The sequence below is a fragment of the Acyrthosiphon pisum genome, chromosome X, assembly GCF_005508785.2.
Source record: "Acyrthosiphon pisum isolate AL4f chromosome X, pea_aphid_22Mar2018_4r6ur, whole genome shotgun sequence".
Lineage (NCBI taxonomy): Eukaryota > Metazoa > Arthropoda > Insecta > Hemiptera > Aphididae > Acyrthosiphon > Acyrthosiphon pisum.
This window is the reverse complement of record NC_042493.1, coordinates 70292405-70315540: the sequence shown is the minus strand read 5'-3', so window position 1 is coordinate 70315540 and position 23136 is coordinate 70292405. Positions and strand designations below refer to the sequence as shown.

General features: G+C 27.5%; 1 protein-coding gene and 1 long non-coding RNA gene across 3 annotated transcripts in view; one reads left to right on the top strand and one right to left on the bottom strand.

The window, feature by feature from the left end:
* LOC107884138 overlaps nt 1-23136 on the top strand; it is a 30775-nt gene that overhangs the window by 5447 nt on the left and 2192 nt on the right. The gene's annotated exons all lie outside the window — the stretch shown is intronic.
* On the bottom strand, nt 203-22218 carry LOC100167890. 2 transcript variants are annotated; one of them, XM_029488877.1, is made up of 19 exons: nt 21807-22218; nt 12567-15032; nt 12386-12445; nt 12074-12190; nt 11876-12004; nt 10092-10287; nt 9932-10029; nt 9650-9869; nt 9348-9590; nt 9156-9277; nt 7608-7777; nt 6664-6718; nt 6531-6590; nt 6256-6342; nt 5969-6189; nt 3038-3760; nt 1140-2869; nt 936-1080; nt 203-262 (listed from the first exon to the last, which is right to left on the bottom strand). In XM_029488877.1, the coding sequence occupies exons 2-19, from the start codon at nt 15011-15013 to the stop codon at nt 255-257; spliced, it is 6831 nt and encodes a 2276-aa protein (XP_029344737.1). In that variant the 5' UTR covers nt 15014-15032; nt 21807-22218; the 3' UTR covers nt 203-254. The 2 variants fall into 2 exon arrangements, with proteins under 2 accessions (XP_029344737.1, XP_016661142.1); XM_016805653.2 differs by having other exon boundaries at nt 1140-3760.

The window sequence follows — 23136 nt, the reverse complement described above, 5'->3', positions numbered from 1 at the left end:
AAGATAAACATCATTTTAAAAATACCCAACTTTGCTAATAAAAAATAGTTGTTTTTCTGTCTTATTATCTAAAATTAAAACATAGAACACATTAAATGCATTTAAAACAATATAAATAACCATGGAAATAATAATAATTTACCTTGGAAAATTTAAAAGTAAAATTCGTAAAAATAAACTAATTTTACAATTTTGATAAATAGTATCCATAAAAATTATCTTATATTTGGTTGAAAATGTTATCGCAGACAGGATCATTGATCTAAAATTAATGAAACATAAATTATTTACAGTTATCTTTTCATACATATTAAAAATGAAACTATTTAATTTTTCTCTGTATTTAAAAAAATAATTTAAATTTAGAAAGTTACATTTATTATTATATATTAAAAAATATGGATCTAATATTCACTAGTTTTAGTTTTAGTTTTATTCTTAATGAATTATAATGTTTTAAACATTTAATTTTAATAATAAATTAATTACCTGGTATGATTTTTTTTAAATAATAATATGTTAAAATATATTTTATAAAAAATGTATCTTTTTCCTTTTAGTTTTATTGTTATTTTTCACAAGAATTGTATTGATAAGTACAAATTTGTTGAAAAATAATATAAATAAATAATTATTTCTCAATTGAGCCAATGACAAGTATATCAAATTTGTTGTAGATGTTTTCAATAAATAATTATGTATAAGATAGCATCATTGATTAAGATAGTTAATAATAATTAGTATTACTATTTAATATATTTTATGTGTATTAAACAAACTATTAAAACTAAGAAATTTGTTGATATTGTTGATCAAAATAATATGAATGAGAAGACTAATAGTTAATACTTAACATATTATTGTAATACTGTGGCTAAGTTAGTGCAAGTATTATTAATATCTACAATTCATAAATAAACTATTACTCTACATACCAGTACTTTTTCTTCTGTACAGTTTTCCATACTTTAACATATATTTTTTTATGTACTGTTCGACTTTTTGCTTGACACTATCACTAATTCTTAAATCTTCTACCTTTTTAACTTGAAGTTCTTTGAATAAAATATTGGCATTGAGCTGTAAATTTCAATCAAATTAACGTTTAAATATATTAAATATGCAAATACAAATATTACCTTTTTAGCTAAATATTTGAAATCATCATCATTCTTTATACGCCCTTGTTTGCAACTCTTCTTCACATACAAGTCTAATACTTTGACAATAACTGTAGCCATTGCGTGATAAAAATCAATAACATACTTGATTTCTCTTTGATTGTCTGGTATAAGGTTAAGAACCTCAATGGGTAAAGACATCATACTTTCTGGTAGCTTACATTTACGTTTTGTATCAACCGATTTTGATTGAGTACGTTCTATATAATCCCTCACAATTGGATCATCAACAAGATTTGCACGTATCATAGATTTCTTTTGACAAATAGAATTCTTGAAGTTCTGTACGATTGGGTCAATTAGTTCACTATTATCTTCTGTTGATGGTAAGACATAGGTGGAATCCATACTTAAAGTTGAGGCTAAAAGTTTAGCATTCTGTTCTAGTTCAGTTATTAAAATGTTGTCTACTTTATTGAATGGTAAACACTTCATTAGAGGTTTTTGTCTAATTTCATTTGCATTTGTTTTTAACGATGTAATATTTGTGATTAATTGATTAGATGGGTTTTCACTTAATTCATTTAGTTTTATTTTTGATGGATCAATATCTGGTTTTAGACAACTTGATGTACTAGGTTCCGATCTAAAATTGTTCAAATCTAATTTTAAGAAAGCAGTACTAGGTATATTTTGTCTTGATGTACTAGGTTTCTGTCTAAATTCATTTGCATTTGTATTAATCAGCGCAATACTTGATATTTTAGGTTCTTGCACTTGGTTAGTAACTGAAGTATTAATACGTTGAAAGCTGTTTTTATTAATAACAGGAGGCATTGGTTTTTTGAAAACTGTATTATCATTAGCTTGATTTCTGGATTCTCTAATCTTTTTATTTTTTGTGTTGTGTAAAGGTGGCAAAGGCATTTTTCTTTTAAATTGTTTTTTAACTTGAGGTATTTCTATACTGTTACCAGATAAAACAATATTTTCTTTTAATATTGAATCTAAAGTAACTGATTCTGGGGCCTTTGTTTCATCATATTTCATTACTATTTTTTGTTTGTACACTTTTATGATGCCTTTATCAAGTCCCCTCTTTAATTCAGCACACAAAATATTTTGTACTGATGGAATTAATTTTTTGTGAAGTTCTAATTCATATGAAGGGTTATGAGTTATTATTTTGGTATCTGATGGTAATTGGAGAATAAAATATTTGGGCATGCTTGAATTATGTTTTATCATACCATTCAAAATTTTAAACGCAAATTTATTTTTTGTATTTAATTTCAACAATTTCTTATTGAACATCTTATTCAAGTTAAGTGTTTGAGGAATAGTACTTAGTTGTTCATTTTGTAACATTAAAGCTACCGAAGTTGTATCAGTTATTTCAGTCTTTTGGTCTTCCTTAATTCTAAATATGTCATTTTTACTTATTTGTGAATTTGATTTTACTAAATTATTTATTTCAATTATTTTGGATGGTTGTTTTCGATAACAACTACTAATTACTTTTATGCGTTTGATTAAGTTCGGCAAAACATGTTGATTTGATTTGTTTTCAGGTGCCACATTTGTTGATTTCACTAGTTTTTTATTAAAAAATGATTGAAGTATTTTAATTGGAGACTGATCTACATAATTTTGCCTAGCTGTTTTACAAACATTCAATATTCCTTTATCAATTAATTGTTGCACATTTTCTTCACATTGTTTAAATAATTTTTTACGCATATCTTCATCTAGTGGCTGTACCACTTTGTATTTTTTATGCATATCTTCATCTAGTGGCTGTCCCACTTTGTATTTTTTATGCATATCTTCGTCTGGTGGCTGTCCCACTTTGTATTTTTTATGTATATCTTCACCTAGTGTCTGTACCACTTTGTATTTTCTATGCATATCTTCATCTAGTGGCTGTCCCACTTTGTATTTTTTATGTTTATCTTCACCTAGTGGCTCTACCACTTTGTATTTTTTATGCATATCTTCATCTAGTGGCTGTACCCCTTTGTATTTTTTATGCTTATCTTCATTTAGTGGCTGTCCCACTTTGTATTTTTTATGCATATCTTCACTTAGTGGCTGTACCCCTTTGTATTTTTTATGCATATCTTCATCTAGTGGCTGTACCACTTTGTATTTTTTATGCATATCTTCATCTAGTGGCTGTACCACTTTATATTTTTTATTGGATTCTGTTTTTTCTACATTAGTATTTGGTATATTATCTAATTGTGTTTTAGTCGATTTTTTTAGTGTTATGTCAATCGGTAGGAAAGCCAATTGTTCTTGGATGCTAGGATGTTGAGCATCATACATCACATTTTCCGGACGCATTACACACCAAGTAGTAGTAGTATCATAAGAAAATGAACATTGGCTAGTTTCATCAGACGTATTTGAAATAAAGTCATTTGGTAAACATGGAGGAACTGTTTTTAGCATAGAATGCAGAGTAGATCCATTACAAAGATCAACAATGGTTGGAGGCGGTAAATTCCATGTTTGGTTTGTAGTTATAATTTCTTCAATAGGGTAATATACTATTGGTTCAGTTTCAATTACTTCGATATTAGCAGAATTAATTTTTTCAGAAGAATCAGTTGGAAGTTCATAGACCGTTAAGTTATCTGCAAAAATTAAAAAAATATATGAGAATACCAAATCAATTCCAAATGTAAAACACATTATTATTAACATAGTTTTTATAATAAAGCACAAATAAAAAAAAAAATACAACATTCCATAGATGTAAGTTTATTACTTATCTGTTATAGCACTCAAAATATAAACGCCAATTCAATATATAAGGATTTGGATATGCATTTTTAGTAGTTATAGTGAACGACGTCACTTTTAGGAGAAATAATAAATCTTTAGCTTTGAACTTTGAGGGTGGCATCTGGTAGCAAATTGGATTTAGTTGGAACTTAAGAGGGTCGAAAGTAGTCAGTTTGCTTAATAGTCAGGAAAATGGAAATATTAACAAAAACTACAAGATAATGTTTATAAAACAAGTTTTTAAAACATAATTTTGTTTTTATTATTTTAAAACGAATAATCGTAAAGACTTGAAATTTTTACCAAATATTCATATTAAACTATTAGCATTTTCTAGTTATAATATTATTTTCAGAATATTTTGGCTCCCTCTGTGTTATTTATAGATACTTGAAAATGTAAAAGATACAAGGTTCCTCATAAGTTATAAATTCTTATTGCAATTTAAAAACATCTAAAATACAATGTCCTGGGCATAATTTTTTTTATTAGCATTTAAAATTGTCACAATGTTGCTAATTGTTTTGTATTAAAAATCTTTAAAATTTCTAAATTTAATATTTATAGCTTAAAAATGTACTACAAGATTGCTAAAAATTTGTTCAAATATTGTCATCTTCACATAGTTAAATATTATTCAATTTATATTATAAATAAAGTTACTATGTAAAGCCGTAAAGGATAGAAAAATTAATATAAGTAGAAACTAAAATAAATATTAAGGGGATTTGATACCGTGATTTTCTGTTTTTGTCTGACATGCGTGCTACATAGGATTTTAGACGGGTTCTTTGCCAAACTAAAATACCAATTGGTCTAATGAAGCACTTCTAAAAACGGAATAGAAAACAGAAAAACAAGTCCATAACTTAGTATATTTTAAGAATTTTCACTTGGTCGTTTTCTGCAGTTGAAGGAAGTCTATGAGGTATATGGGATCTATTTGGCCATATTATTGCACTTAGTCTCTTTTTGCACAACGGGGACCATTTAAATTATTTTTATGTAGTTCAAAAAATATTAATCATTGACTTTTCACACACGTAAAATATTTATACAAGTTTTAAATAATTTATGACAGTAACTTATTCAAATAGTTTTATGGTCCGTCGGTAATGACTTAAAAGTTAATAACAACAAATTAAAATTATAAAATGTAATATTATAAGAATGATTGTATAGTAAAATATGTAATATTTTGGCATAAATTATTTTAATCTGCTGTATTAGTAATATAAACCAAATTATAAAACATCCTTAGAAATAGAGACGTACAGTTTCTGCTCAGAATCCTTTTTTTTTTCAATATATAAATTAAAATATAATGAGAACGATAAATACGACGATGTACATTCAAAACATAGCAAACTGATTTCAGGGTTTTTTTTAAAAGTAAATTTAAAGTGACAGATACTTCAATAGTAAAAAGCAGGTAAGTGGATGTCGCTCTGCTGTACAGTAGATTACAAGTGGGTCATTGTATAATGGTTGTATTAGATTTGAATTCAATGATGTAATATCATCGTATAAGAAAAATGATTCTGAGCGGAGACGGTTCGTCAGTCTGGATATTTTATATTTTGTTATTATTTATTTTATCATGTAAGTTGAATTAATATTAAAATATGATAATTTTTTATTCGTTTCTATGGTGATAAACAAAGTGTTACAAATTAAAATCCCATTTTAGCGTTTTTTTTTGTAATTTTCCGGTGGTTTTTCCTGTGGCATTAAATAACTATTAAGAAAATCTAAAAATGACCTGTCTAAAGAATCATCTTGATCCAATTTGCTAAAAGATAATGTACTATATGTTGAAATCAAAACACTCCTTCTGGAAGAAATTTTGTATACAGGATATAAAAATAGAAATAAAAAAATAAATAAAAAATAAACACCATTGTAAAAACAATAGCTCCCTCGCTCCGCTCAGAATCTAAAATACGATAAGATATTAATATAAAAATATCTCCAGCATTAGAATATAAAATTAAATACTATTCTTTAAAGTACTTAATATGTATTAAATTTAAATCAAATATTCAATTTATTCTTACTTTCAGTGATATCACTCCATTTTATATTCTTACTAAGAGTGCTGCTTTCAATCGTTGGAATATCTTGGTGTATAATTCTCGTTTTAAATGTAGATGTTAAGCTTTGCTTAGGATTTAAAACTGAATTAATTGAATAATTTACCATGGCAGGACTAATAACCTTATTTTTTTTAAAAGGCTGATGATCACATTGTTTTTTCCATTCCAAAACAGTTTTGTTCCTATTTAATCAAATTAATATTAATATACCACTATGATTTAGAAACATTTTAAATAACTATGCTTACTTGTCTCGATTAATTTTCTGATGATTAATTATTTTACTTATTGAATCCACAGAATTGGTCTGACCATTACCTTGGCTTTGTACACAACTAAAATTAATTTATACATTTATTATAACATGAAAAGTGTGTTTCAAAAACAAAATTTAAACAAATATAGTATTCAGATGATAATTTTGTGATTAATCATTATCAGCTTGTAGTTGCAATATAAGATAATTATTTAAATTAAAATAATTCAACTTTGTGGACATACAATTTAATTGATGCTTTCATACCTTATTTTAGAAAGTTGATTAGGAACTGCAGGATTTCCAAAATGATATGGAACAGAATTTCTAAAATAAATATGTTAATAACATTAAACAGAAAAGTTAAAAAATAAATAAATAAATGTTTATTAAGTCTTACGTTTGTGTTTGTGAAAATAGTATTGGTGGTTGGATAACGTCATCAGGAATGTTCACTAAAATCAAAATCATTAAATCACAAATTACCTATAAACTTTTTAGTTATAATATTATTTTAAGCATATATTACAGTCCAGTGTTTCCCAAACTTTTTTTGCTACAAGTTATAAATAGTTGTGGTACACTTTTTGTACTTTTCAACAAGTAATTTTAGGTTTAAGAAAACAATGATTAAACGTCAATGACACAATTCAATTTTTTAAAAATTAAGAATAGATAAAAGTGGAGCATAACTTTGTACCCTTACTATAGAACATTTATATATGCCAATATATATATATAAGCCTTACAAGATAATTTGTACATATGTATATTTCCTAAATAGTTATATCTTTGTATTAAAATGTTTTATATTATTTTTATAAGTTTACTAAAATTACCAACTCTTGTGGTTTACTTTTATCATCATACTCAGGGAAACACTGTTATACATAAATAAGAGTATAATTTGTGTTAAAAGTTAATTTGCCTAAACGTTTTAGAATTATCAAAATCACATAAAACAATCACATATCGAACAATGGTAATAAAAAATAACCATATAATATAAAAAAAAATTGAATAGTATTACATTGGAACCAAAAAATGAGATATTGTAACATAATTTCAATATTAAGGCCAGCAATTAAATTGTGTAGTTTTACTTATTACAATTTTTGATAAAATTTAATTTAGTATTGGATAGTAATTGAATGACAACCATAACATTTTTCAAAAAACAAAAGTGGTAGTACTTAACAGTTATAGTGGTTGTAATTTTTAGTATCCAAATATTGGATTATTAGTTTTTATATAAGTGAACTAGTTGTCCATTTTTTTCTTATGTACCTTAGGGCAGTTAGTTATGTAAGATATAGAATATTATAACATGTTTATATAATATACCTTCTTTTGGACGATCTAATTTTGGTATTTTAAAAACAATTTTCAGAACTATCCATTTTTTCCATAAAATTCTTGCCGCTTTAACTAATGGTGATATATTTTTTACATCTGGTAACAATTTATCAATTTCTTGTTCATGTTCTTTAATTTGTGATATTGGATACTCTAAACTAAAAATTAAAAAATATTATAATAAAATATGAATCCAATTAAAAAATACATTTCATACATAATATTCAACCAAGCAGTGTTGGCCTGGCACACCAAAGGCCCATGAATCAGTTTTTTTAAGGGGCCCCATAAATCAAAATTAAATTCAAAGGCCCCAAAAAACTTTATTTAACATTTTCACTACCACTTTTTCCTTTAAAAAAACATAAAGACCATATTTTAAAATTTCTGATATTTTTTTACTACTTAAGGAGTGTTCTGTAGCGTTCTATTCAAGTGGTAACTCCTTTTTTTACTGCAAATTATTAGCAAGTGGTTTTCTTGAAAATGTATAATAAATATATTTATATGCCTACATTACCTATTATAAATTATACTAAATGTATAATATCTACATGATTAATATCATATTATAGCTGTGGGTATTAATACATCCCTAATATTGCTGAATTTCATTAATGTGTGACTAGCTATAACAACTTGTTGTTTTCGCCTTTGGCCTACGTTTCCTGTTATTTAGGCTTACTTTATATTCCGTATTAATACCTACATTACTACAAATAAATTATACTGTATGTATAATTTATTTATTCTATATTATTTTATTTAAAACAATATTATAGCTTTTGGGTTTACTACATATATCTAAATAAAAATTCTAATAAGTAGTTGCTCTATTATTAAAATTTTTATGTTAATGATAATCCTTAAATGGTACAGAACATTTCAAGTAGGTATTCGAAAATGTATTCAAGTGTATTTAAAAATTCCAAAAATCAGATTTTTAATACAAATATATAATATGTATAATAATAATAGTGATAATACTATAATAGCATAATAATAGTGTGAGGATACTTAAAAAAATCACTCACTATGATATTAACGCGAAGCCTGACGAGGGGAATAATGATTAATTTGTTTAATATTCAAAAATTTGAAACTACAAATTACTAAATAGTAAATAATTATTATTAATTAGGTACACAGAAATGAAATCACGAAAACCAAAATGTATTATATTTCTATAGAATTTTAACTTTGAAGAGAAAATACATAAGTTATAAGTCATAAGCATAATATAATTTAGTAATTTTTCAATAGTATGCAAAATTTGCATGTTTGCTAAATCAAACAGCATGGCTTTATAAAAAAAAAAATTGCTTCTAAGTTTACGTACTCTGGAGTCCCTACTTGGCTACTCCCTATATAGACCAGGAACACGTAAGCAAATAAAAAAATTTATGAGACCCTAAAAAAAATGGAGGGGCCAGGCCGACACTGCAACCAAGGCCAATAATAATCTAACAGTATTTAAAAATAAAAATATATTTTAGTATGGATGTAGCTATTACATATAATAGTAATTATAATTACTTTTCAATAATTTCTTTTATATTTAATGGAATATTAGCCCATTGAGCAACAATATCTAAAACTTTTGATTTTGTTATTGTGTTCCTGTTAGAAATTGGAAGATCTGATAGAGTTTCAACAATCTGAAATATAAAATAATTTAATGTTTAGAACATTTAATTGTATTATTTATACGTTAATAAAACCATTTACTTCTAATTTCAAACGTTTGTTATTATTTGAAGTCATCCAACTATGTATTATATTTAATCCATTAAAATTCATAAATAACCTCTTACAGTTTAAATCGTTATCTCGGATAAATTTCAAAATATGCGATCTACTCATTGAATCCGTGATATGAACCATTAACTTATTTAAATTTAATGTTGAGCTCTCCAAGTCAGAGCGGTTTTTATTTTTTAATTTACTGATATCCGTTAACTGTTGATCAAGCTACAAAAAATAAAAATAAAATTAATCTTCATATTATTTATACAGAATATGATTTTAACCTGTCGTAAACGTTTTCTATCTTTGTTAGATATTTTCTTAATTGCTTTTTTCTTCTTCTCCAAACATGCATCTGGTTTAATTATTAACGACACATTGTCATCTTCATGTTCATCATTGTCCTCAGAACAACTGCTTTGATCATCTCCTGTTCTAGACTTTTTGCTTATAAATCCTCGACATTTTGGTGTGCCACAATAACACTTTTGCTGGGCAGCATCTCTAAATAATAATAATAACAAAATTAATAGCTATAATAAATCAAAAATGGTAAAATGCAATACCCAAATATTTCAAAACTGTAGTCAAAAGTAATTTCTTCTCCTTTTCGTATTAACTCTTTGCTAAAAAACCCCATTCGAGATTCACCCAACACATTCCACTGAAATTATATTTTAAAAATGAATTATTTTCTGTATGTTTATTAGAATGGTACGAGTATACTTTTTCTGCTACACAGTTTGGTTCACAGCTGTGGTTTATGAATCTTGTAATATTTCCTTTCCGCGTAGCATCGATTATTTCATCATGTTTCAATTGTACCATATAATTGTTATTTTTATACAATATTTTTTTCATTCGGATTATCATTTCACATTGATCGATGACTTCTCCCATATATTCATCAACAAATGTTCCACTACACAAAATATTAACTACAATTAATATTATATAATACCAATTTATAACCATTAATAAAACTAAAGTAGTTAAGAGGACGCTACACAGCCATATTTTGTCTCCGTCTTACAACTGCGTAACAGCAATTTTACGCTTAGCAGATCACGTTTAGCTCTGTTAGTTTAAAAATTTGACCTATTATCAATCTGGATGGTAAGAACATTATCTATGCGTATGTGGATTTTGTACATTTATAGTTAAATGATAGTTCAATTTTCTTGCAAGTTACTCAATTATTGTAAAAAACCTTCATACAAACATAGATTCTTACCATCAAGTTTCATAATAGGTCGAGATTCACTCAAATTTTTAAACCAACGGAGCTAATGTGATGCGCTGAGTATAAATTTGCTATGTCACACACTTGTAAGGCGGAGACAACAAATATCTGTGTAGCGTCCTCTAAAGAAATTTAAAAAATATCACATAATTTGATAAATAGTTGAGAAAATAATTTTTAATTAGAATTTGATTTTCTCTTTCATTAATTAATATTAGTAATATAATTAATACTCAATAGGTACAGTAGAATTATTAACTGAACCGTATTTAAATTAAAGTACATAATAATAAACATTTTAAACTATCAAGAGGACACTGAACCCGCATGTGTTGTCTTAGTCTTCCAATTATAGACTTGTCAAATTTTACTTTCACAATAATACTTTTTACTCTGTAATTTCTAAAATTAGAGTGAAATAACTATTATAAAATTTAATGGTAAGATTATTATCTAGAACAGCGGTTCTCAACCTTTTCATATCTGCGTAACTTCCTTTAAAATTCAAATATAACAAAAATCTTATACAATGCTCTAGATAATAATCTTACCTATAAATTTTACAAGAGGTAATTTCACTCTAATTTTACAAAGTAAAATACTAAATTGTATTATTGTGAATGTAAAATTTGTCAAGCTGTACATTTGTTTGTAAGACAGAGACAACACAAGTGGGTTCGGCGTCCTCTTAAGAATTCATATTTTTAAATATACACTAGGTGGAGGACAATAACAATTTGTGACTGCGCATATATCCCTACTTCTGTTTATTGGTGGCCGGATTCATATATTTCAGAGAACATAGTACTTGAATGTGCTGTTCCCGTATCTTTAATACATAACATAGCACATTTTACATACTGAAGAATTAATTTTACCCTATTATATTTAATATTAAAGTAAATTGACCAAATTTAAAGGTAAGAATATAAACATACCTACTCACATACATTTTTGATATATTAATTTTGTAGAAACTTTTGAGTATTTCAAAATTGTACTCTTCTTTAAACTACATGAAGCTCCAGAAAATATTCTGACTTTTAAATTTAAAAATAGTTCAATACACACTAATATTAAAAATGACAGAATAAAATGAATTCTTCTCATGTTAAATTTGGTATATTATGTGTTAGAAGGATGGAGAGAAACAATGCGGATCTGAGTGGTTTAATATCAATATTCTCTTAACATAATAAAATATTTATTTAACATATTTATAGATTGTCATTAAAATTGAATCTTATGTAACTATGGAATTTATTACCTCGGGATATCTTCAAGCGCGAAAACACCATAGCCTTTATCTGCAGTTTTGATAATTTTAGTGCGTTTGAATTGTTTATTTTGAAATTGCTTGTTTGTACATAAAGACTTCAAAACACAAGCTTTTCCACTTAAAAAATAAGATAATTTTTTTAAATTAAAATATCAACTTTTTAAAAATAACATTGATTTGATTTACCATTCAATATTCAATAAACGATTTAAACACTCTGTAGCACACCCAGGCTTTTTTTCAATCCAATCTTTTCTTGTATACTTACAGTGGCATTTATAAGTATCAGAATTGATAATTATCCTAAAAAAAAAAGCATTATTAGTCAAGACCGTGCTGAGCAATTGTTGCTCAACAATGGTAACTTGAAACCTTCTAAAAATAAAATACAATTCCAAAACCAGTTAATGACCAGTTAATGACCTACAGAACACATTAATCTTAATATAAAAGCTGTGAGGATTTTCAATTAATATTTAAGAATAATGTATTAATTACCTTGGTTTTAGCCTCCGTAATTCTTGTGCTTCCGCTGGTGTATACTCACCCATTTTTTTCCTAAAATAATATTTAATTACTAATAACGGAAGTTATATTATTGAATATTGAAAATTGTAGATACCAAATTATAAAATATTATTTGGCCATCAATGTTTTAAAAAATATACAAAATGCTTACCTATGAGGCCTAAATAAATTGTTAGTTATTAAAGTAAAGTTCAATTTTTTTAATTTTTTATCCAACTCCGGGTCATTTGCTCTAGCTTCTGCTAAATGTATTTCGTTGTCTTTTCGAATTTCATCAGCTAACAGTAAAGAGTCAATTTTTGAATTTTCAGATGATAATAAATATTCTTCCTCTAACATATCACTAGCCTTAAATTTTGTATTTAATCGCTTAGATCGTCTAATCTTGCCTTCAGATTCCTCTTGATCGCTTTCAGAATTTTTCAATTCGCTTATGTTCGGGGATACACTATTTTCAAGGAAATGGCATTCATATCTATCAGAACCTCTGTGATCCTCTGAATCACTATCAGAATTTTCCAAATCACTTATGTTTGGAGGTATTTGGAATGATGGTAAATCATTTGTAGAACACATCATATTTAAATTATCTAAATTTCCAGACATATAGTTGGTTTTCTCTTCTGGTTGTTCATATTGCTGTATGGGCTCACTATTTTCACATCCATCAGAATCTGAATTTGAATCTGCATCCAAATCTGATGACGACTCATAATTTTCTTCTGAATCACATTCATATTCACATTCTTGAATTAGAAATCTCCAGATAACTGTATCTAAAAATAAACAGTTTGGAAAACTTCTGCTACGTTTCAATTTTGATCTAAATTTTTTAACCAGTTCATTTTTTATGATTCTTTCAGTCTGTACATTTGGCCCACGTTCTAAATAAGAAACACTTTTCCAAGATTTCAGTGACTTCAAATCCTCAAATATACTATTTTTGGATTTTTTTGGAGGGTTGTACACAAAATTATCAGTAAGAGAATTTCTCCGATATTTTATTTTAGTAGATTTATTAACACTGTTTGATCTAATCCGTTTAGGTGGTAGATTCCAATCTACTTTTTCAAGTTCAGAGAACACATCTTGTTCACTTTCACTTAGAAACTCATTGATTTTAATTCTTGTACCAGAAACACAATCAATTTTATCTTGTACATTTAACTTATCACATTCTTCTAAAAAATTAATAGATGTAGTTTTTTTATGTACATTTGACTCATCACATCCCTCTAAAATATTAATGCGTGTAGAGTTTTCTTGTACATTTGTGTTGTCACATCCTTCTAAAAAATTAACAGATGTTTTTATTTGTACATTTGAGTTATCAAATTCTTCTAAAAAATTATCAGATTTAGTGTTTTCTTGTACATTCGAGTTATTACATTCTTCTAAAAAATTAACAGTTTTAGTGTTTTCTTGTACATTTGAGTTATTACATCCTTCTGAAAAATTAATAGGTGTAGTGTTTTCTTGATCGATTAATGTATCACATCCTTCTGAAGTAAACTGTGATGATTTTACTGTATCATCAAATCGTGATAAAGTTATACACTTAAAATCATTACCATCGCCTGGAAATAACATGATTGGTGATAATGATCTCTCACTAGAATTAGGAATATTTTCATTTATTTTTTTAGTTAAAGATTTTATTACTTCACTAGAAGACAACTTTGCATGCTGTCTTGGACTTAATTTGGGCGATTCTGAATCATTAATCTTATCATTGTTCAATGTTGTTGCACGTGGCTTCTTTAAAACAGTGGAACCTTGTTTTGTTCTTTTTCGTTTTTTTGCTGGAGCTGAATTTGCCACAATTGGTGGTATTTGAATAGTAGTTGATGTTAATTCATTTTTTCTCGGTCTTCCTCGACCTCTTTTTATAACTTTTGGTTGATCAGTATTTTTAGGTTCAACAGCAGCAATTGGATTTGTCTTAACTGGATCTTGATTACCAATTTTTGAAATTACTGATGTATTATCAGTAATATTGTTACTTCTTTTTTTGGGTCTACCCCTTTTTCTTTTTACTGGTACAGAATCATCATCAAATTTGTCTACAACAACATAACAATGGCTTTCACAGTTTGAATTAGCATCAGTTTTTTTATCGGTTTTTCTAGTGTCATCTGTATGTTTATTAATTTGATTAACTATACTATTTGCATGTGAAACGTCCATTGTAAATATCTTATTGATTTTTTCAGATTTAGATAAATTATTTACAGGTAGAGTATTTTTATTAGTAGAATTTTCTAACGCTAACTCCAATTGACTTGTACGGGTCCATTGGGATTTAACTTTCACTGGTTTGTTATAATCATCAATTTTTGGTACAAAATTAATCAAATTAACAGTAGAAAAATTGTGTAATTTATAATTTGAAGTTATGTTTTTATCAGGTGTGTGAGTTGTAGTTAAATAATCAATAAGTCTTTGTTTTCTAGTTGGTAGACTTGATTTAGAATCAATAATAGAATGGTTTTCATCTATCAATTCTATATCAGAAGATGAATTTCTTTTATTTGATGGTTTTTCAACTTGCTTGTTATTGTGTATCATTAAATCATATTCTGTGCAAGATTCATCCATATTAGCTCATAGATAAATCCTAAAACAAATAATAATAAAAAAATAGATGGTTAAATAATGATGAAAACATAATATATTAATGTAAAAAATCAACAATTAGTTAATCATCAATAGTAATAAAATTATTGTCCATCTGTCTTATCCTTGATAGTCTTTACAAGTATACAGAATTATAGGTAATTATTTAATCAAGTAATGGTGTAATGCCTACTTTTTTTAACACTATTTTTTAAACCATGGATTTTTAAACTTTTATAAAAGCCTTTATTTACCTCAAAAAGAGCCAACATATTTTGTTAATATTATCATGTGATGTCTAAAAAATTCATTAATATATGTTATGTAGAGAATGTCTGATTTGTAGGTAAAATCTCCTTGACATTTTAATAATTATTTACTTAATGGATAACTATAATTAATACAAATTTAACGGACAAAAGTTTTACAGTACCTTAGTCTGTGTTGATCTACTAAAGAATTTCTTTGAAGAATAAATTATTATTAGTTTTCTATAAACTTTTAAATTATTTAAACAATAATTAAACTTAACAGTATAAATATAATATGTATATACCCATTAATGTCACTATTATTTATTGTATAGATTAAATTAGCAAATCCACTTGACATAGTACAAAATATACGTGTAGCAATAGTAGCTAGTAGCATCATACATGAAACAAAATAGTGGTATAGTCAATATAACAATTTTCACATACAACTTAAATATATTTCGAAATAAACAAAGTAGGTATCTATTTATATTTAATTTTTCTGAGAAAGCTGCAAATTCAAAATCTGATTTAACACAAATTTGTTTCATAATATTTACAACTCAAATCCTAAAGTGTATGTTGAAAGTTTAAAAATTTCACTGATTTTTGCATATTATTTAAAGATATTATGCACATATTGATGCATACTTTGTAAATAAATCATGGCAATAAAAATAAACTACTAAAAATCAAATCTGATAATATATATCCTTCACGCGCACTCCTCATGGTCACTTTATTTTTAATCACACTATAGATTTAATAATTATTTTTTATTGTGTAGGTACATTGTTGTAAACTATTATAATTCCGAATTTTGAGAAATTATCCATTTTTAAAGTTAATTCACATATATGTATAAATACGTGTATTTAAATATAAAAAAATATTAAATTAAAATTATTTAAGATTTTTTTGGTGCTAATGTTTCATTGGTTTTTAGTGCACACACTTAAAAATAAGAACAGAAATACATTAGAATCGTAACTTACCTAATTAAAACTTTTAATATTTTCAATAATTTTTATTATTTTAAGTTACATAATAATAGGGCCTGGGATTTTAATGTCCTAAAAATTCTGAATGATTGAAAATAAAACACATTTTTTTATAATTTTGTTATCAATTCTAATATAAATTTGGTATACCTAAACAATAATATACATTTTACTCTGACTAAACTGATCGTTTTTGGATTATTTTTTAATCAGGAAAAACCTAATGGAAAAAAAAATGAAATGTATATATTTGATTCATGAACTTCCGATCCCAAATAATAATTATCAGTGTCGGACTGGCTCAAAAAGGCCCAGTCCGCGATTTGGATAAAGGGCCCCCGACAAGCAAATGGCTAATGGACAATTTGTATTGAAAAAAAATTGTTTATTTATGTACATGAAAATTGGATTGCCATCTTAAACATTTATCATACAGCCATATAACTAAATTAAATGTAAATTAGGTATTTCAGTTAAAAGTATTAATGCATATTATACTAAACTTTAGAGGACCATAGTGAATAAAAATTGATCATTTGACTGTCAAAATGTTCAAAAAAAAGCTTTACCAGAATCCATAAAAAAATATAGTTGTTACTGATCACTATTTAAAAAATAAAGTCAATTTTACTATTAGTACAACTGCGCTTTAAAAAATTTTGAAAATGTTATAAAAAAATTGCTGTTAAAAATAAAGAAACATGTCTCTTTTTGTTTTAACGAAATTCCATAATCCATATCATAATTATCAAAAAAAAAAAACCCGCGTACAATGACATAAGATACATTTTGTACCTATTTTTTTTGTTTAGCAAAAAATTATGCAATTATAATATAAAGTCTCTAATATGTAATTATACAATTAGTTTGAAGTTAAAGTTGAAAGGGGGCCCACTAATAGTGTACGGTGTCCCGGGGCTCAATTGATCCTTAATCCAGGCTTGACCAAGTCATAGGTACACATAAGCCTGTATAAATATAGTATAATATTATTTAATAATTAATAGTCACAACAATTGTGCACTATTTATAATCATTGATACATATTTGCATGTAGAATTATAATGATAATGTCATTATTTTAATAATTATTGAGAATTTCTCAAAATTGTAAATAAAAATACATTTTCTGATTTGGAAAAAAATGCTTGTTTCGTATTTCTATTTACTCTAAACGAATAATAATAATATTAATAGGTACAAAATTAGGGACCCCAATTACCACAATTAAGCTGGGGCGCCGTCCGCAATTGCAGATCAGCGGTCCGGGCCAGTCCGACTCTGATAGTTATGATTTTTTACCAATTTTATAGGAACACTTGAATGGACTAACAATGTTGTCTGTGCATCAGGACAGTGAATACGTAGAGACATTTTAACAAAAAAAAAAAAGAAAGATGGACTTTATATTATGAATAATACATTAAGGGCTTTTATTACAGTCTCGCTAAATTATTTTTATACTATAGTTAGGCTAGCTTGTAGTTAAGCGTGGTGAGGACTTTGATGGCGAGTTTAGAATAAAATATTATTACAATGTTACCATTGGTTCTATTCATCAGTTAATTAATCTCAAACATAACAGCGATTTTCATTGGATATTGAAATTAGCTGTTATGCTATAACCGATAATGAAACATAGATTTAAATAACACTGTAGACTAATGCTATCTTAAAATTGCGTGTTTATATATAGTTAATAACTGTTATTAGATATTTTGTAATAGGTAGGTATATTTTATATTAATATGAACAGAGCTTAAAGAGATGGACAGGGAAATTTCTCTCCTCAGTGCTATTGGCGCAAATCACAGAATCTAGCACCCCGAGAATCTCATAATTATTTTAAATAATAATAATTATAATCTTTAAAATCGACTACATATATACATCCTAAAATATGAATTAAAAGTTCTAATTATAAAACGTATAAATATCTATCAAGCAGTATTAAAGAAATACTATACTTCAAATATGACCAATATATTGTTATTGTATTATGCGAATTAGTCACAGGCAAACAATAAGTATCCAATATTCTAATCAAAATGATTTTCTGTGCACCAACCAAGCAATCTTTTTCTACAGCCTTCACTCAACAATATGGGGTTAGTACCCTTGTCCTAAACCTTCATAGGTCTCTGGCTCCCTCCTCTCATTTATCTGCTATTTTCGTGATATTCCTAATTCGTGCCATCTTCGTTCTCCCCATTCCTCTCTTCCTTTTACATTTAGTTCCATCAATTTCTTGATAACTTCTTCCAAAATTATAAAATATCACTGAAATATGAGATGTTTACTGAAACAACCGTAGTACTTAAAGAAAAAACACAGATAATTTTTAGTGATATGCACGATGATTCATCGGCAATCATTTTTAAACCTGAGTGGCGGAAGAATACTTTCTTAGTAGGCATCAACTAGACCAGTACCTAATTTTATTTTATTTTATTCCTAGGCATAAATCCTTTTTCTATAAGACAAACTTAATATAATTATTATCCAATTAAACAATTGGTCATTATTATGGCAATATTGATATTAACTACATTTTAAATTAATACATTATAATGTTGATTTTAAATACTTTACTACACTGATAATTAGTAATAATTAAATCAAATATTTCATGCTACCTAAAGTCCTAAATATCACATTTTCTATAGTTTTTAGTGGTTTGTAAGTTCAATAAAAATACCTTAATAATGTAATATAACTAAATGTTAAGTATTAGTTATTAGTTATTACGTAAAATTGTACAAATATGAGCTTATAAATAAAAATAAATATAAAATCTCAACAATTAAAAATTAGTAATTATTAGGTACTTATTGAAGATAACTTTTTAAACTATTGACAACTGTTATTTTTAACTGGTTTAGGTAATGAATTTAATACGTAAGTAATTACTTATAACTAGGATAATATCAAAAACTTATTGATATAATCTATACCTTCTAATATTATGAAGCTGAAGAACGAGCTGAAGAGTTTGTATATTTGAACGCATAAATCTCCGAAACTACTGGGCCGATTTCAATAAAAGTTATATCAATAGTTTCCTTGAGACTTCGGGGATGGTTTTAGCTTATTTACTCAATCTCTGTTACTTTAGGATAACGCACACAAGAATTTCATTTTGGTTCACGAAAATCAAATAATTTTTATTTTATATGCAGATTTGCAATTGTTTAAGGAAATAAAATTACAAAAAAAATTGAATTAACTAGGTCAAACTGTTATGCATGTCATATGGATTTTTTTTTATAATAATAAATAATAATAATATATATTTTTAAAAACAAACAGTTAATAATAATACAATACTTTAATTATATTACATTAATTATAATTGTTTGTACACCCTCTTTAAGCTAATGATTGAATTTAAGGTGGTGGGTTTATAAAATAGTTAGGTACATAACCAATTTCTATAAATACTTAGGTAGTTAATACTTAAATAATATTATATTATAAATACATTATATTTTGATAGATTCATACTAAATTAATCTTCCTTGTAGAATATTTAAAATGATTATAATTAATGAACAGATTAATATTTATTTCTATTTGTCTGCAAAGTGAAATTGCAGAGTATATATATATTTTTTAAATCTAGTAATTATGGTTACAAGGTTAATACATTTTATGTTTAAAACTCAATAGTTAAGTATATTTAGTGAGGAGTTTATCAAAGTTTAAGACATTTAATTCTTTATAAATTAGTAGGTACAAGTAAGAATAGGAACTTTTAAGATAAATTTAATAATTTAATTCATAGTTGATTTTAATTTGTTCAAGTGGATTTCAAGTGGAAATCTATGATTTCACAATTTTAAATACTTTATTAGGTAGCTTTACAGTATAATTTTTCAATACTTTTTTCGTGAATGAGAGCAGTATCATCCGCAGTATTTAATTTATTGTTTATTATTCAAATGTACAACAAGAGGCAATGTCTTAAGCTTAAAGACTCAAGAACTAGACAACCGATTTTTACCTACTAAGTTTCAGTGATTGTTCTTAGAGATATCAGGAAAGTCTTGAAAGTAGTTTTAACCGCGTTCATACATATATCATGAGCTATATCCAATTCAATGATCGGATTGCCCATACCGTAAGAATTAGTTCTGAAAGCGAGAAAAACTGATGCCGATTTGAACTTTAACTGAGCTACACTAAAATTGAAATATATCGATATAGGTTAAATTTTATGTTTGATCATTTTTTCCCAGGCAAAGTTGGGTTAGACAGTTAGAAACTATATTTATAAATACCTATACACTTGATTAGTAGATATTACTTTCATCGAGTATTAGGTAATATTATATGTGTAACTTTTAAAATACCTATCATAAATGTGGTGCAGAAAAATATTTTAATTATGAACCCACCAATACTCTGACGACTGACTTCCTTTGGAAATTCCCGCCAGAAAATTCTTTACTAAGGGCCGTTCTTAACAGGTCCGGTAAAGTATCGGTTAATGCTAACCGACTGATAACATATTTTATTACCGGAAAAATTTGGCCGGTTAAGTGTCAATTAACTTTAACCGGACATTGTAAGAACGGCCCTTAATCTCCTAGTTGTACCTAATAATTAGAATAAAAAACCGATCCTTGTTTGACAATTATAATTTTATAGATACTTGTTTAATAAACAAAAAATAATAGAATATACACTTTTGAAAACAGAAACTATTGGTATACAAACGAGTGTACAAATTTGTATGATTTTCTGGTGGTGCATGTAAACTTGCACTACCCAATTTACGCCACTGCTTGTAGATAGGTACATTAATTATAATGCATATTATGTAAAATGATTTTGACAATTTTATTTTAGGATTTTTAGAATTTCACTTATGAATATTTACTGAATACATAACAATAATAACATCATAGATGCTATTCATCTTAAATGGTATGTTTACCCAACTTGTATGATTTTTTTCTCAACAGCCCACCATGTATATAACTCAAACATGCATAGACGTTACAAATTTTAAAGTGTGTTGATTGAACACAATGATAGCTGTGCATAAAGAGCCTGTAAATTATTTTTTGGAAAGTGTAGCTGACGATATCAAACTGACTTAAAAATCATTTGAAATCTAGTCTGTTTGCAGAATAATATAATTATTAGGAAATCACTATTTGGTATACAGAAGGCTGTTCCCGGGGCTGTTCCACTAATGATAACTAACCGACTACAGATATACAACAAATAAATGTAACACAACAATCACAAACTGATGGAGACTACGGAAGAACCAAATAATGGTAATTTGTTATGGTAGATACGTTGAGATGGTATAACATGCCACAAACATTGTCGATAACGATTTATTGAACTACCCGCCAGGTTGACGGCAGTCAAAGACTACCACAGCAGTAGAACAGCATGTCAGTGAATGATCGTTAACGTTTCACATTGGCGACTGTCACTTGGAAGTGCAATCACGACCACAGGATAACATCTATCTACATCTTAAATACACTGTTTGACAATCACCTGAATTCCGATGGGTCCGACGAATGACGCACCAACGCCGGTGCACCGGTCGAAAGTCGCCATAACTGCCGCCGATGCACGAAAGCCACGGTGAAGTACACGGTTATTATTCACGGAGACGGTACTCAACGGTACTGGCGTCAGGGTGGTCCGGTGTTGGAGATCAAAACACGTTACAACGACGGACTACACAGTGGAAGTGTGGAAGAGACGCAGACCAGTGACAACGGGTGGTGATGGTATTTGCGCCGTGTTTCCACTTGCCGCCGCGGAATCGAAACGACCGTCTGTGTACACTAACGACTGATAACGCTCCGACGCCGACGGTACGAACGTCCAATTCTTAATGGTAGGTCGCGGCGCGCGGCGGTGGACACTGGTGCGCGGAAAGGGTCCGAACGCTCGCGCGTGCCGCGTGCGTATGCGTGTGCTAAGAGCATGCGCACCGCCGTCCGTCAACATAAACCACGGCTATGGGCCTATGGCCTGTTACCCGGTTACCAACGTGTTCGTCGTATCGTCCATAATTTGCATAATAATCATCTATATCTGTGATTTGTTGTACCACCACCACGAATATACAGTATACGAAACGAATTTGTGATAATTGAAACCCGCAACGTGAGAAGGTGCTTGTTTCAGATTCAACATTTGATACTCTACCTTTCCTTCCGTATCCAGTATATTATCTTAATTCGTGACCGCCACCCATCACTAGGGCACTATTATAGATACAGGTATGCTACGTCGCCATTATGCGACTAATAACGTTATGTGAATTTGAATTTCTCCCCCTTTATTTTATCATTGATAAATGAGTCGCAAAATGGTGGCATGCATACCCATTCTATGTAGAGCCTTACCATCATACATGGCTATACCATAGAACAATGCTATACTGGCCAGTGGCCTTGGCGACATTTGTTGTCTTTTTGTACGATGACGATAGTTGTAGAATTTAGATGAAAATAAATAATAATAATAATAATAATAATAATGACGGAGGCGTGATTGAACTTTTTTTTTTCCACTAGAGACAAGACAACAAATTATGGATTTTTATGTGCTGTAAATAGTTTTTTTTCCGAAAAAAAAAATAAAATTGTTATATTATTTTTTTTGTATATTTTAATATTTATCATACGCCGATTTTAGACTGGGCAATTGCCTATAAAAAAAGTAGTGCTACTACCATAGACAATTGTAATGCACTAATGCATTACATGGAAATAAATAATGGGGTGGAGGGTCTGGACATTTTTTTTACAATTATTTTATACTATTTATATTTTTTTACAAATTAAATTGTGTACCGCATTTAACTATAAAT